Genomic DNA, 17,111 nt, shown 5'->3' on the forward strand with positions numbered 1-17,111 from the left:
CGCTGACACGTTCCGGGCCTGGCTCCCACTCCGTTCCGGGAGGCTTGCTCAGGGCCGCGTGCTCGCGTGGGGCAAGGCTGCCCCCGGGTATAGGGAAAGCTCATCCTTTCTCTTGGGGAGGGCTTCTTGAACCTGCCTCTGAGGGACCTTAGTAAGGGAGAACAGTACTGTGGTCAGCACCTGGATGCTGTGAGCTTGTAACAGGGAAACCTAGTTTAGCTTGCAGGTCTGAAAGCCTCTTTTGATGGCTTTGATAGTTGAGGGGGAGGGCGGGGGTAGGTGGGGGTAGCTCCTCATTCAAGAGATAGAAGAGAGAGATGGGAGGGAAGAAGGGAGGATCACGGATGACGCCCTAGGGGTCCATTCTCGACAACCAGATGGATTTTGGCACCATTCTCCAAGATACAGAGGCTTGAGAAGTTTGGCAGGGAAGTGGGGAAGATCAAGAGTTGGGTTTTCAACATGTGAATCCAAAGAGAAATGACCGCTAGAAGATGGATATATAGGTCTAAAGCTCATCAGAAGAGTGACAAAACTGGAGATAGAAATTGGGACTTATTGGAATATTTGAAGCAGTGGAATTGGGTAGGATCACCTGAGACAGGGACATAAAGGAAAACACACACACAACCAGCCTTTAGAGGCCAGGACCAGGAATCAGCAAAGGAGGACAAGCAGAGTCTGCCAGAGAAGTAGACAGAAAACCAGGGAGAGGGTTGTTTCTGGAGCTGGGTGTGGAGACTGGTTCAGGAAGCGGGTGCTGTCCACTTTGACAAAGGCGCTGGGAAGTCGGCTACAGAACACTGAAAATGTTCCGGGGCAGGACCCTACTAAGCCTTCCTGGGATAGACCCCCTCCCCCATATCCCCTACTGAAGCTCCTCTCTTTAGTACCCAGATAATAGTATCTCATGCATATTTCCTGAGTTTTTCAGATGCTGCCTCATCAATCTGAACAAAACACCGCTCATCAGGGTCCCCAGAGACCTCCATATCACTGAAGATTTTTCGGTCATTGTATGTATTTCCCAGAAGCATTCAGTGTCTCTTAATCACTCCCTCACTCTCTTGAAACTTAGTTGATATTTATTTTTGTAAGTATTTGATTATAATCTGTTCCTGTTGTACTGTGAGATCCGTGAGAGTAGGGGCTGTATCATTTGTATCACAGTCTCTCAGCCCTTACATCAGTAGCCTACTTCCTCATCTCCCCTTGGATGTCTCAAAGCACCTGGAAATCAACATCTCTAAAATAAAACTCCTGATCAACCCCCACCAGGGTGTTCTCCAAGGGTCCCCTTATCCCAGTAAACGGTTGACTCGACCCACTCCGGGGTCCTAGCCCGGGTGAGACCCCTTGTCTTGACCACAGAGGAGGCTCTTTTTCCAATCAGATTCACGTAGCCAACAGTGAAACCTATACTGAGACTGGAGCAGCACAAGCTTTATTCAATGGCCAGAGAATGGAGAAGCAAGAACCTAGTTTGCAAATCAACTTCTCAACCCAATTTGGGCAGAGACACCAAAAATATAGAAGGGTTGAGGTAAAACGGAGGGAATTAGAAAGAGTGGGAGGAATATTCATGAGTTATTCAAGAACAGGGGTCTTATTTGGACCCAGAACTGATGCAACTCTCCTTCTCAGTCCTTATGTGGGCTTTTCCGGTTGTTGTCATGGCAGTTGTCAACTGTCTTGCTGCTGGTGGGCGTGGCATTTAGCTAACGTATTATCACGAGCATGTAATGAGGCTTAAGGTCCACAGGAAGTCAAATCTGCCGCCATCTTGGGCCTAGTTGATTCTAACCAGTTCTTGTTTTTTTTTTTTCTCTTTGCAGCTTTCTCCTGAAACTCAGATACAAGTAATTGGTTTCTAGTCGAGGGAGGGGCAGGGGTGTAATTCTGGGGTAACAGCCTTGGTGACAGCACCTCCATCCATCCAGTTGCACAAACCAAGAAGCTGGAGTCCTCCTGGTCACTTCCCACTCTCTCACCATCCCCATGCCCTAACACCAACAGGCCATCAATTGGGAATGAGAAAAGTTTGGAGACTGAAGGGGCTCCCAGGGGAACCGAGGCTTCTCCACAGAAGAGCATATCTTGAACACAACTCCCACAGGAATGTTGGCCAAACACAAGCAAGGGGAGGTAAGTAGTGCACTGTGCTGACAGGGGGTGTAGGGCTGGGGGATGAGGGTTGCTCTGAAAAGACTGTCGCATCTCTTTGACTCTGGGCAATTTATCCCTTTTCCCTGAGAGGTAGCTTCAGTCGATTATGGCAGATTTTTGCTCCTAACAGACAACGAGGCTTAATTCTTGTGCAGCTTATCTTGGGTCTGCAAGCAGCATTGAGATCTGCCCGGCTGTGGGCAAGAGGCCCAGGAACACAGTGATCTCGACAGTGGCTGTGGCCCGGGAAATGCTGAGCACGTGGGCAGCCACTGCAGGCCACACAGAATCCAGAGGATCCAGAAAAGCCCTGGGCAAACCAAGTCTTTGCCTCTCCATCTCTTTCAGTCGCAAACTTATTTTTTTCTGTAGAGTTCAGCATTAAAGACAATTTGAATATTTGTCCCATACTCATATAGGATTCCCTATTCTTCCCAGATTTAAAAAAGTTATCTTTTCATTGGGAAACAACAAGACTGTTTAAAAAATGGACCAGCAGACATTTCTAGAGTTTTGAGGTTCCACATGTTACTGGGACTCAAATCTGTAGGTGCCCAGCATCAGCTTGGAAATCACCATGAATGACAGGCCAGCATTAGAATCGGCAGTCTTCTCTGTCTTGCATCCCCTCACCCCCACACCTGATAATTACTTGTTACCAGAAAGTTCTTTCCCTGAATTTCCTTTGTTACTTAGGTAAATGTTTCCTTCCTCATTTCAGTTATTTGTGTAACAGTTTGTTTCCATTGTTTTTTTTAAAGATTAAATTGAAGAAGGGATGCAAAGCTCTACCTCCGTGTTGGTGCCTTTTCATTGCTGCCACACTTTTCTCTGCTCAATTTGATTTTCAGAGAAAAATAAAACTTCATTATACAAATCAGAATAATTTTAATATCTAAAATTCACTTTTGGGCTTCCCTGGTGGCGCAGTGGTTAAGAATCCGCCTGCCAGTGCAGGGTACAGGGGTTTGAGCCCTAGTCCGGGAAGATCCCACATGCCACGGAACAACTAAGCCCATGCGCCACAACTACTAAGCCTGCGCTCTAGAGCCTGCGTGCCACAATTATTGAAGCCTGTGTGCTCTAGGGCCCGTGCTCTGCGACAAGAGAAGCCGCCGTAATGAGATGCCCACGCACAGCAGCAAAGAGTAGCCCCTGCTCACCGCAACTAGAGAAAGCCCGCGTGCAGCAACAAAGACCCAACGCAGCAAAAAATAAAATGAAAAAAATCCTGGTTCCTTTAAAAAAATAAAATAAAATTCCCTTTTATTGGGAATTAAAAGTTGTACTTTTAAATAATTCATTAAACAATTTCAAAGCATTGTTTTTTTTAACTGTATTGAGTTGTTTTAAAAGATAATTTGAGCCACCATTTTGTAAAAACTTGCTTTTACGTTGAAACCCATGGAAGGACAGTAGGCCTTTTGCCCACCCTGCTTGCAACTCTCCTGGAGTAAAAGCTCACAGGAGTGTTTGAGCTCAAAGACTTCTCCCAAGACTTCAATGGCTCCATGAACCAACCAGTTGGTTGTGAGAATCAAGAGTTAAAATAATAAAAACATGCTGTCATACGAAAGGAGTGCATTATGGGGGTTAAAATAATTCCAATAGTACAGAAAATATTAAGTGAAAAAAAAATCTCTTCTTATTCCTCCTCCCCAGCAATTCTCAAGGCCACAACCCAGAGGAAGTCACTGTTACTAATTTCTCTTTCTAGCTCTGATGATAACACAGTAACTCTCAGATACTTACCTTGTTTTATCAGCTTCATGTAGTATATGTTACTTTCTGCTCTGAAAAAGATGAGGAATTTAGCACGTTGGTCTGCCTCTCACCTCCCTTTCCCCCATACTTCTCAATTTTTGTTACTTGCATTATTTTTAGTTCTAGAATTTGTGTAACTTTATATACCAAAAAAGGTTACCTAAATAAGAAAGGTGTTTTGCTACTTCAAATATCTGGAAGAGGAGCGACTCTTCAAGCACTGTGAAAAAAAACACAGTAACATGGTATCACAAAAAGAAAATGACAGTTCTCCAGAAACCAAACTTAAAGTCATAGAAGTTTGTGAATTATTATTATTCATATTTAGCAAAAAGATTAGGATCTTTGTTTTCATTATTTTGGGAAAGCAGGAGATCTTTTATCTTCCCTGAAGGCGCTGGAGAACTACCAAGGCAGCTAGAGCCCAAGAAGTCATGATCCCGGGGAGCAGGGAGGCCCAGAGAAGAGTCCGGCGTTGCTGCCACTTTGCTCCACAATAAAACTGCTGCTTTGAAAGCAATGGATGAGAGGCTGAGACACTGAGCAGAAGGGGAAAGATAAGATGCTGAGAAGCTCAGCAAAATGTATTTTTAGATACCTTCGGGGCTGCAGTGGAGTAGCGGTGCTGGTACCCACCAGGCTTTCAGTGATGCCCTAAAGGGCACGCCTACCCAGGAGGAGTAGGTAAACTACAAAATTGGCAGAAGGGAAAACAGGGGCAGCCTCCAATCAACTCAACCTCTAATGGGGTTAGGGTCACCTGCCCAGCCCTGACTGCCCCAGTGTTAGTGAATCAGCTGTAAGTTCATAATTGGTTTATTTTTTTCATCTTTCTTATTTTATTGTGGGCTTGTGTTTTCCAGAGCCACAGAAAGCTCAGTGTAACTCCTGGTGTTTAAGATAAGCAGCTTTACAAGCTTGTGTTCCTCCCATAGTAGCTTAAAAGGTGCTTCTGACAGCTTCTAAAACCTAAACACAAAACACCAGGCTTTTCTGTTTTTCTGAGTTTTGTTTTTGTTTTGTCTTGTTTTTAAATTCTTTTTCAGGCTTTATGACACATCTGGAAGGATATGTATCAATATTTTTATATCAGTTCTCACGGCCTATGACTTTCACTTTTGTCTTTGACCTTCTCAAATTCCCTTTGGTTTTTACAATGAGTGTAATTTTTATAAAAGGAACTATCTTTAAAAGTTTGTGTGCCTATATTTACTGGCAAATCTTGACTATCACTGTTTCACAACCTGCTTTTCATTTTGTATTTCGTGTGTGAATTCATGTTTCCTTACATATATGTATTTGCATGTATATGTGTATACAAGAAGTGTCAGGAATAGTATTGATGGTGGCTGTCTTGTATTGTGGGTAATTTGTTTTTTTCTACCTTTGGCATTATTTGCATTAAAAAAATAAATGTGCATCATCTTCATAAACAGAAAAATTTCTTTTTAAGTTTAAGGTAATAGAAGATATAGAAAAGTCGGTAACAATTAACTAATCTAACCAACCATCTCATGCCCCTCTATACCCCACCATGAGGTCATCCAGCCCCTGTATCTACAACTCAGGTGGTAAGAAGCTCATGTCCTGCCAAAGAACTTGTTCCCTTCTTGAACAGCTAGTAAAGACTTGCTTTAAACTGAACCCAATTGCATGTAATTTGAACAAAAAAGTGACCTGATTTAACTTGTTTAAAAAAGATCACTCTGGCTGTTGTGTTGAGACTTGTTGGAAACAGGAAGAGAGACAGGCAAGAACAGAAGCAGGGAGACCAGTTAAAAGACTAACTTGAACTAGGGAGGTAACAGCGGATGCAATGAAAAGTGGTCAGATTCTAGATATATTTTAATTAGATGTGGAGCACAAAAGAAAGTTTGAGATGCCCACCAGATATCCAAGTAAAGATGTTAACATGTTCGGTATAAAAACTGGAAAATGTTGTACAGCGTAAGTTCCCTTCCTCCACTCATTATTTAGTTAGGCATTCATTCATTCACTCATTCATTCAAAAATTAATTGAGCACCTATTGTATGCAAGACAATTCAGGGTGCTGGAATTCCAGTGAAAAAACATAAAGATCCCTCCCTCCATAAAGCTTACATTTTAGTGGAGCCTCACCTATATTATGACATATAAGACTCATAAAACAGTATATACTACAGTTATCTTTATTTTTTAAATGCAAACAAGGAGACCTAAAATGTCTAAGTGGGGCACTTCTAGATTAAGAAAAACTAAAGAGATATAACAGTCATATTCAATGAGTGAAACATGATTGAATCCTACATACAAAAAAAACCCCTATAAAACATTTTTGGGGACAACTGGGGAAATTTGAATGTAAACTGCATATTTATTAGACAATATATATTGGGTTGGCCAATAAGTTCGTTGGGGTTTTTCCATAAGATATTACCGAAAAACCCCAATGAACTTTTTGGCCAACCCAACAGAAATATGTTAATTTGTAGACTATCCTTCTTAAGTGATCCACACTTGAAGGACAGTTCTTGGGCATGAAGAAGCATGATGTCCACAATGTCCTTTAAATGATTCAGGAAAATAACAATGAAGAATATAAAGAGATAGGCAAATGTGGTTAAACGTTAACAGGTGAATCTAGGAGACTGGCATACAACTTTTCTGTAAGTTTGAGTTTTTTCAAAATAAAGTTGGAAAACTGAAATTTCAAACAATAATGGATTCACACCCATTTGGATGGCTATTAAAATTACATATGGCACGTGTTGGTGAGGATCAGAAAAAATTGGAACCCTTGTGCATTGCTGGTGGGAACGTAAAAGGGTTCAGTGGCTATGGAAAACAGTATGGAGATTCCTCAAAAAATTAAACAGGATTACTAAATAATCCAGAAATTCCACTTTTTGGTATATACACACAAAAAAAGCAGGGACACAAACAGATATTTGTGCACCCACGTTCACAGCAGCATTATTCAGGATAGCCAAGAAGTGGATACAACCCAAGTGTCTATTGACAGATGAATAGATAAAGGAAATGCGGTATGTCCATACAATGGACTATTATTCAGCCTTAAAAACAATGAAATTCTGACACATGCTACAACCTGGATGAACCTTGAAGACATTATGCTAAGTGAAATACTCCAGGCACAAACTGACTAATATTTATATGAGGTACCTAGAGGACCCAAATTCAGAGAAACAGAGTAAAATTGTGGTTGCCAGAGATTGGAGGAATGGGGAGTTTAGTGTTTGATAGATACAGAGTTTCAGTTTGGGAAGATGAAAAAATTTTGGAGATGGATGGTGGTGATGGTTGCATAAAAATGTGAATGCACTTGGGCTTCCCTGGTGGCACAGTGGTTAAGAACCCACCTGCCAATGCAGGGGACATGGGTTCAAGCCCTGGTCCGGGAAGATTCCCACATGCCACGGAGCAACTAAGCCTGTGAGCCACAACTACTGAGCCCGTGTGCCACAGCTACTGAAGCCTGTGTGCCTAGAGCCCATGCTCCGCAACAAGCCACAGCAATGAGAAGCCCGTACACCACCACGAAGAGTAGCACCTGCTCGCCGCAACTAGAGAAAGCCCACGTGCAGCAACAAAGACCCAACGCAGCCAAAAATAAATGAATAAAATAAATAAATAAATGTGAATGCAGTTAATGCCATTACTGTATGGCTTTTTTTTTTTTGGCTGCATCGGGTCTTAGTTGAGGCAGGCAGGATCTTTCATTGTGGTGCTCGGGCTTCTCTCTGGTTGCAGTGCACAGGCTTCTCTCTAGTTGTGGCCTGCAGGGTTTTCTCTCTCTAGTTGTGGCGTGCGGGGGCTCCAGAGTGCGTGGGCTCTGTAGTTTGCAGCATTCAGGCTCTCTCTTTAAGGCGCGTGAGCTCAGTAGTTGTGGCGTGCGGGCTTAGCTGCCCCACAGCATGTGGGTCTTAGTTCCCCAACCAGGGATCAAACCTCCGCCCCCTGCATTGGAAGGCAGACTCTTTACCACTGCACCACCAGGGAAGTCCCTGAACTGTATGTTTTAAAATGGTTAAAATGGTAAATGTTATGATATGTAATCACAATTTTAAAAATCAAATTTTAAAAAAAGAGGAAGGAAAAACATGATTTAATTGATCAAACCACAGAGCTGTTAATACCATTAAGTGGGTCTCAAACACAGGTCTGTCTGATTACCAAACTCCTGCTGTTAACTCCCATCCTACACTGCCTTTATAAAAAATCAATGCTCCTTTCCTTTTAGAAGATAGACATTAGGTCCTAAATCTTTTCCAGGCTAACCACCTTCAAATTCTTTGGCTAATCCACATACAACATGATATGATTTCCAGCCCAATTCTAGCTGCTTTCCTTTAAGTACATTCTCATGCTTGTATCCGTTAGAGCAGCAGTTCTCAAACTTTTGGCCTCAGGACACCTTTTTACTTTCAAAAATTACTGAAGACCTCAATGAGCTTTTGTTTATATGAGTTAAATATATTGATATTCAAAATTTTTTTAAAACTCTTAAAAATAACAAAACATGTCAATATAAAAAATATTTGCAAGTAAAAAAATAACTGTATTTTCCAAAACTTCAGTAAGAAAAACGGCATTTTTATATTTTTCCAAATCTCTTTAATGTCTGACTTAATAGAAGACACCTGAATTCTTATATCTACTTCTGTATTCAATCTGTTGAGGTATTTTGTTTTAGTTGAAGTATATGAGGATAATCGGGCCTCCTACAGATAGGTAGTTGGAAAAAGGAGTAAATAAATGGCCTTTTCAGATCATTTTAGATATTCTTTAATACACCAATACTCAACAAGTCATAATTTCTTAAAGGCTAGTTGCAATGTGGAATCCAAAACTGTATCAATGAATTTTTTGTACTCTGTTACATTAAAATCTATTGGTCTTTTCTGAACTTTTAATGAACCTCTTATCCACTGTATTAGTTATCTATTGCTCCAATACAAATTACCCACAAAACTGAATAGCTTAAGACCACAAACATTTTTTAAAAATATTTATTTATTTATTTATTTTGGCTGTGCTGGGTCTTAGCTGTGGCATGTGGGATCTAGTTCCCCGGCCAGGGATCGAACCTGGGCCCCCTGCACTGGGAGTACAGTCTTAGCCACTGGACCACCAGGGAAGTTCCCACAAACATTTATTTTTTAACAGTTTCTGTGAATCAGAATTTGGGCATGCTTCCCTGGGTAAGCTCTGACTCAGGGACCCACCTGAGTTGCAGTTATGATGCTGGCCTGGGCTGCTGTCACGTGAAGGTCTGACTGAAGACACAAAGGGTCTGGAGTTGCTCTGCAACTAATCTAAAGTTACCATTATGTTGTCTATATTCCTCTAGCTTACGGGGGGGTGGGGGGGGGTACCAGAGACATCTAAAGTCCAAAATCCTACCTGTTGTATTCCCCTATTTTAATAACCTGCTTAATAGTTTTTTTAAAAATTCATGTAAGCTCAAATGGTAACAACATAATTTTAATAATTCTGTATGTGCAATATACTGTCTTACCATATACCATCTTCTCTCTTTAAAAATTTTCCCAAATATCTTGGATATTTTTCACCTTAGCAAAATTGTTAAATTAGCTGAAGGTGTAGGATGCCCTCCCCAAATTCCACCCACCAAAAACACTATATCTACATTGGGTTTTGTATTAGTCTGCTTGGGCTACTGTAACACAATACAACAGACTGCATGGCTTAAAATACAGAAATTAATTTTCTCACAGTTCTGGAGGATAGAAGTCCAAGATCAAAGTGCAGGGCTGATGTCTGGTGAGGTCTCTCTTTGGGGTGCAGACAGCTGCCTTCTTGTGTGTCCTCACATGGCCTTTCCTCTGTGCTTGCATGAAGGGAGATCTCTGGTATCACTTCCTCTTCTTATAAGGACACCAGTCCTGTTGGATTAGGGCCCTATGACTTCACTTAACATTTATACCTTCTTTTTATTTTTTTAATACCTTCTTAAAGGCTCCATTTCTAAATACAGTTGTCATAATAGGGGTTAAGGCTTCACATGGATTTAGGGGAGAAAACGTTTGGGGGAAAAGGCTTCAATTACTCTGTCCAGTATTTGTTTTATCGTTTTCCGAATATAACTCAACTTCAAAAAGATGAAATAGGAAATGAGTAGTTCTGTTTTTGTTATTTAATAATAATATATTAAAACTTCAAGCAGTGGACTCGTGTTTCTTCTTAAGATTTAACTTTTCAAATCCTTTTTGATATTTCCCACATTTTTCATAAATTTTGGCTCATCATTTGGCACTTTACCCAGATACTGTTCTTGTGGTTTTGCATCAAGCATTCTATTTGATTATGTGTTCTTTCCCTGCCAGAAGGCATTAGAGAGAGAAAAACAGTTTAGAGCTATAAGTTGTAGCTCACTCATTTATTCTGAAATGAATACCCCACCTTCCCCCTCCATCTGCTTTGTTCTTATCTTTCTACTATATTTGGTCTTAACTCCTCAAAAAGCTAGCTAGCTATGTTTGGGGAAAAGCTGGAAAGCCTAGGACAGCAAAAGTAAGGCTGCTCCCAACTGTAACCATTTTATATTTATGAATTAGGAAACAAATATGAAATCAAAGAATAAAAACAAGAGGCTTTGAAATAAATAAACTGATATGCCTCCAACTATAAACTCTGAGAACTTAGGGACTTCCCTGGTGGCGCAGTGGTTAAGAATCTGCCTGCCAATAGAGGGGATGCGGGTTTGAGCCCTAGTAGGGGAAGATCCCACATGCCGCAGAGCAACTAAGCCCGTGTACCACAACTACTGAGCCCGCGTGCCACAACTATTGAAGCCCACGCACCTAGAGCCCATGCTCCACAACAAGAGAAGCCACAGCAATGAGAAGCCTGCGCACAGCAACGAACTGTAGCCCCCGCTCGCCGAAACTAGAGAAAGCCCACGTGCAGCAACGAAGACCCAATGCAGCCAAAAATAAATAAATAAATTTAAAAATAAACTTTGAGAACTTATAATCATGCTTAAAATATATATATTCAAAAATAGAAGTACTGAGGTTTGAAAATACAATCAGATGAGCTTTTCCCTAGCAATTTCTAAAGTGTTGGAAACTGCTCAGAAGTTTTCAAAAGGTGCAGACAATCTCTTCTGATGCCCAGGGCCTAAATGAGCAACAACAGAAAATGTACTGCCTCTACTATATCTTAGGGCCTCCATCTCCTTCATCTTCCTTAGGGGTTTACCATGATCATCACTTCACCATCAGCTACCTCACTTCATCTCACTTTCTGTTCAAAGATTTTTTTTTTTTTTAAAGAGAATATAACATTTGCGGAGGGAAAAAAATTGGCAAGGGTGTATGCCCCAGTATATGCAATGATTTTTGGAATACAAGGGACCTTTACTTTAGCATTTCTGAATTTCTATAACATTTAAATTTAAATAAGCATGCACGGGGCTTCCCTGGTGGCACAGTGGATAAGAATCTGCCTGCCAATGCAGGGTACGCGGGTTTGATCCCTGGGCCGGGAAGATCCCACATGCCTCGGAGCAACAAAGCCTGTGTGCCACAACTACTGAGCCTGCGCTCTAGAGCCCGCAAGCCACAACTACTGAGCCCACGTGCCACAACTACTGAAGCCCACACGCCTAGAGCCCGTGCTCCACAACAAGAGAAGCCACCGCAATGAGAAGCCCATGCACTGCAATGAAGAGTAACCCCCACTCACTGCAACTAGAGAAAAGCCCGCGTGCAGCAACGAAGACCCAACACAGCCAAAAATAAATAAATAAAATAAAAATCAAATAAACGAGCATGCACGGCTTACTTTTGTAAGCAGAAATGATGATTTTTTTTAATAAAAAAGAAACTGGCAAAAAATTATCTTGTTGAAATAAAAATTCTCTACACATAATCTTCCTTATTTTGAAAATTTATCTTATAGATATTCATATATCCACTTCCATTAAAGTGAAACAAAATATGCTTATTTCCATTTTTTCCCCATCTGTATTTGACTAATTAGCAAATCAATATTTTCCACTTTCTTTTTCCACTGTGTGAAAAATTTACTCTGATCTATATGAGAGGAAAAACCTGTTTGTAATGTGAAGTAGGTCATTTAAAAGTGAGATCTAAAGATGCGAAGTTGAGAGGAAAAAAACCTGCTGAAAATAGCACTGTTTAACTTAAACAGAAGGGGTAACTTGGTGCCAGGACATAAGTCAATACTTCCAAGGAAGAGGAAGAATCCACACAAAGAACCAATTCTAAAACGATCTCTTCATTTTTAATTTCTTAAAAAGCATGTTCACAGCACACTCCCAAGAATGCCACACAGCAACAGTTTGCTGCTATTGTCAGAGTATGTCAGAAAAAAAAAAAAAATTTAATAGTTAATTGTTTTTAAAATTAGTTCTTTGAAACTTCTGTAAAGCCAATAATCACCAGTCATCTAAATATTTCTTTCATAGTGGTAAACATTTCAGAAATGTAATGAGTACCCCAAATCACACTTCTCTGAAATGCAATTAAAAGTTATACAACAGAAACAAAAATATTTTTCTAGAAAGAATATATTTGGCATTTTAAAATAATTTTAATGTAGAAGCTTTCAAGTGTAAATAATGTTCAGATTTTTACTTTCTACCACCAGACAGAAAGTTTAGGTCTTTAGTGATTCCAATCTGATTCCAACAATAGGAGGAATGATTCTGTTGCAGTGAATGAGCTTCAATCCTAACAAAGCCAATGTACTTTGGCTGCATTGAGAAGTGGAACCCAGCCAGTACTATACATTATTAAAAGTGAGGCCAGATAGTTCAAATTAGTTGGTTAATTTGGTACCCAACTTGTTTTATACATACTTTTCATCATTTGATGATACAATGTTTCTAATTAGCTTGCTATAGTTCTCTCAAAATCAATTAGTAAGTATATAATGTGAGTGAAATGTAAACTGAACTTTGTTTCACTGACTTCCTTAAAATATGTCAAACATGGTTAAAGATTCCATTCTGTCCTTCTAGATACTTTACATTTTCATTATAAATGCAGAGCGGCTGCACGGTGAGCTACATCCTAACCATTTCACCTAAATGTAGAAAAGTTGAAAGTTAAATTTAAAAAATTTGGATAGTTGAAAAGTACTTATATATTTATCTCTTTCAGAAACCGATGATGCCTTTCCTTGCATGTGAGTGTGGAAAAGAAGAACTCAGTTCATAATTCAAGAGGTACCAAAAAAAAGTACTTTGCTTATGTCTATTTCTGTCAGCCATTCTGAAACCAAATTTCCATTTATATCAGCTACTAAAAAGAAGAAATTTTCCTTTAGAATCATGGTCATGGTCTGGAAAAAGAACTGAGAAGGGCTAATTTTAAGCAAATGAAATATATGAGGAAAGACGCAACACAAAACAGAGAGGTGAAAAAAGCAAGTAAGTTGTAATAAAAGCCTCCCTTGTAAACACATCTGTCCCTTCCTCCCGTATTTGGAAATGTTAAAAATTCTCATCAAAACATTTTATGCCACAAATCCTTAAAATCAGGTTGATTTCAGCTAGATAACTTGTAGCTGTTAAGAATTATATTATCCTATTCATATCATGAGAGGTAGTTGACATTTCAGTCTCTCAATGCCGAGCTAAAAATTCCACATACCTGGCATATGGGTTACAAGGGGAAAAAAGCACAGAAGCACCATTGTACACTCCTTATGTTTTGGTATTTCAAGTCACCCATAACTTCATTTGCTAATGGCAGCTGACAATCACCACTGTGTTAACACTGAAAGCGGTGGATATTAGTGCTATTCATCGTATAGGATTGGCGGACCTCCATCATCTTTCAAAAATGAAGCAGCTTTCCTTCCATTCTTCTGAACATGATCTTCATTCATTTTCTCCAAAGCTTCTATCTATAAAATTAATATATTAAATCCATTTGTCAAAATCTTACTTCACAGCAATCATGCTTGAGATTGAACCAGTATTTTTACTCTCTTAAAACTAGGTCATTCCTAAGGACACTGGCCTTGAATTAGAATTACAGTGTGTGACGCATTATTACAGTGGGTCACATACATGTATGTTTTTACTTGATTACATTACCAGGGTTGATGTTTAGTGTCTTTATCAAGCTAGCAATTGGCATCAGATATGTTTTACTATATAACCTATACAGCTTTCAGGGAACAAGAAAAAGGAAATCCCAAAGTTGATTCAACAGCAGTAACACCCAGTAACTGTACAGAGCAACTGTACTGAACTAAAGGCTAGATTTACCATCTTCCCGTTACGTCGCTTCTGGCCTTAGACTCCAGAACAGCTTGGCCAAATTCAAGTCAATATGGGGATTTCTGGAACAGACTCTATAATCATTCTCTGCTTTGGCAGGTTGCTGGGAATAATTAGCTGCTGTATCACTTTTCAGTTTTTGTTCAATTTTAAGAGAACTTCCCTGGAGGATTTTTTTTTTTTTTTTGTACTGTTCTGTAGATCCATATTGTAATGACTGGGTATTTCCAAGGATGGTCACTGCTGAATCTCTGTATTCAGTTAAAGGCAGGCAGGGACCAAGTGTTACAGCTTTTTGTGTCACCCGGAGTGTTCACCAGTCAGAGAAAAAGGCATATACTGGAAATGTGTTATCTGTCCATCTCAACCAAACTATGAACTCCTTGAAGAAGTGTTTTGCTGTTATGTTTATCCTAGGGTTTAAGCCTGGAAAAGAAGGATCAAAAACAATATCTTAAGAAAGGCAAAATCTCTAATTTTGTTTTTGAGGGGATGAGAGGATAAACTTAGCTCTGGGTTTCATTATCTACTCTATCCAGGTCCCCACTATCAGCAAGGTGAAAAACAGCCTTATAACACTTACCTCAGCTAAGAAATCAGCTTCATTATCTGCTGAGATGTTTAAGCCTGAAACGGCATTGAAGAGTTCTCGTTCACTAAGGGCTTCCTTTACGCCTCCTTTCTGGAAAAACTAGTAAAGAAATATAAGAAAATCAGTAGACTTATTAGCAAGGTTCTCCTAGAAACAAACAAACAAAAAAAAACAGCGAATACTGTACTTGTAAAACACCAGTGAATTCCTTCCATAATTTTTAAGCTACAGATGCTTCCAATTCAAGTATAACTACACTCAGGTTCTACTTGCTTACTGTCCTCTCACACATCCAGGCTGTCTTCTAGATTTAGTAAGTTTGTCATATTGCACCTTCTATAGCTATGTATGAGTGGTATATATAAAATTGCTTGGCACTGCTTTGAATGAGTAGACACAAAATAATCATTAAATCCCATGAATTAAAATTTTCTAGTAGTCTCAGAAAGTATTTCCAAAATAAAGTTGTTCTGTCATATTTAGAAAGATCATCTCTATCTGAATCTGTTGCTGACAATTCATTTCCTTTAGAAATAGCAAACAAATGTTTCCCAACTCTGTGATTACTGAGTTTTACCTTCCCTAGTCTGCTCACTCTGCCTCAGAGAATGTGGTCAGACTATACCACTAGGAAAACTATTCTTTTAGTATAATAACGACGGCAGTAAGCATGCAGGCTTGCTTCAGGCCAGCTTCCCTTAAAGCACTGTGCATATATTAAATGTCTACTTGACTGCTTAAATATTTAGAACCAAAATAAAAACTTACTCTCTTAGAAATTTAATTCAGTGGCCCAAATGTGAGGCATGCAATCAAATTCTTGCAAAATATGAAATCTGACAAATCAATATTTGTCTCTTTACCTTGAAAGCAACCAGTTAACTAAACCCTTCCTTTAATTTCTAAGAATACAGTCATCTTACTTGCCTTAGGAGTGAGAAAAATGTTTGAATGTTATAACCCATAAAAAAGACAGGTAGTTTACATGCCTACCTGTGAGACATTCCTACAGTCACGGAACAAGAACTCCAGGCCATGAGGATGGGTTGGTTCTACAGACTGACTGACGTCAATCAACCAGACCTATTTAAATATAGAGCACACAGTGATTTCTGTACCTTCAGTAATTTACATCAAGTCACTTAACCTGAATATTAACAAAATGCTCCTCACCTTCCCAGCATGCCACAGCATGTTGTACTCACTGAGGTCGGCATGTACGAGAGTACATTCATTATATAACTGCTGCATCAACTGTAAGGAGGCAAGGCAGACATTCAGAAAATGAAGGAACAATTCTAATTTACCTACACAACTAAAATGTCTACGTCACCCAATATTTTCCATAAAGAGCAAAACTAGGGTAAAGAACTTACTTCTTCTTTGTACAGTCTAGGACTGGGTTTTTTCCTACCCTGAAGGAGGGTGAGAGCACAGTGAGACAATGAAAGGGAAGAGCACGTGACACTCTACTTCCCTATCCATGTGACAGCAATGAGATCAGGAGACCAAAGGGTAGTGTCCTGGATTCCCACATACGTAAGACAGCTATGGTCACTAACCAGGGGACCTAGGCTTATCCTTCATAAAAGGGCAAACATCCCACTGAGAGCTCTATGGAGTGTATACAACTCCAATGCAAATAGTACTTCCTGCCAGACAGAGTGGGAAAGAAGTATTCTTCTTAATTAAGTGGCATTATATATTCATGATTGATGGTGAGCCCTAGCCTCATAGAAATCAGCATTAATGCTTTGTTTCCCAGCTCTAATAGAATCAAATAGGAAGGGCACATCACTACTTCATCTCTTCCCCAGACACCCCACAGCCAAAAGAAGACAGAAAAGTAGGCTTAATTTTCTTTGAATGTTTTCCAACTGAAGGCAGAGAAAGTTGGATTATCTAACTACATCTTTAAAAATTAATTTGGATAATATGTTCATATTCACATCAACTGCTGCATGATATAAGAGTTCCACACAGACTGTGTTAAAACCATATGTTTTGGACTTCCCTGGTGGCGCAGCGGTTAAGAATCGCCTGCCAATGCAGAGGACATGGGTTCGAGCCCTGGTCTGGGAAGATCCCACATGCCGTGGAGCAACTAAGCCTGTGTGCCACAACTACTGAGCCTGCGCTCTAGAGCCCACGAGCCGCAACTACTGAAGCCTACGCACCTAGAGCCTGTGCTCTGCAACAAGAGAAGCCACAGCAATGAGAAGCCCACGCACCACATCGAAGAGTGGCCCCCATTCACGGCAACCAGAGAAAGCCAGTGCTCAGCAATGAAGACCCAACACAGCCATAGA

General features: G+C 40.0%; 1 protein-coding gene and 1 long non-coding RNA gene across 11 annotated transcripts in view; one reads left to right on the forward strand and one right to left on the reverse strand.

The window, feature by feature from the left end:
* The first annotated feature begins 956 nt into the window (after nt 1-956).
* On the forward strand, nt 957-2,018 carry LOC136792719 (uncharacterized). The gene is made up of 3 exons (XR_010836969.1): nt 957-1,016; nt 1,836-1,859; nt 1,941-2,018. It is a non-coding gene; the product is annotated as an uncharacterized lncRNA (long non-coding RNA).
* RIOK3 (RIO kinase 3) overlaps nt 1,423-17,111 on the reverse strand; it is a 35,609-nt gene continuing 19,920 nt past the window's right edge. The window contains exons 10-17 of one of the 10 annotated variants that reach the window (XR_010836967.1): nt 15,976-16,056; nt 15,796-15,885; nt 14,794-14,901; nt 13,750-13,831; nt 9,668-9,837; nt 4,091-4,150; nt 3,919-3,959; nt 1,423-1,842 (exon numbers count right to left, since the gene is read on the reverse strand). Coding sequence is in view for 7 of the 10 variants with exons in the window: in XM_067015450.1 (XP_066871551.1) it covers nt 2,888-2,997; nt 3,919-3,954; nt 4,091-4,150; nt 13,750-13,831; nt 14,794-14,901; nt 15,796-15,885; nt 15,976-16,056 (567 nt within the window). In the remaining 3 variants the exon portion in view is untranslated. Of the gene's footprint in view, nt 2,998-3,382; nt 3,960-4,090; nt 4,151-8,927; nt 9,838-13,336; nt 13,832-14,793; nt 14,902-15,795; nt 15,886-15,975; nt 16,057-17,111 lie in introns of those variants that run through there. The other 9 variants (XR_010836966.1, XM_067015455.1, XM_067015453.1 and 6 more) reach the window with 9 other exon arrangements.

The sequence above is a fragment of the Kogia breviceps genome, chromosome 15 (assembly GCF_026419965.1).
Source record: "Kogia breviceps isolate mKogBre1 chromosome 15, mKogBre1 haplotype 1, whole genome shotgun sequence".
Classification (NCBI taxonomy): domain Eukaryota; kingdom Metazoa; phylum Chordata; class Mammalia; order Artiodactyla; family Physeteridae; genus Kogia; species Kogia breviceps.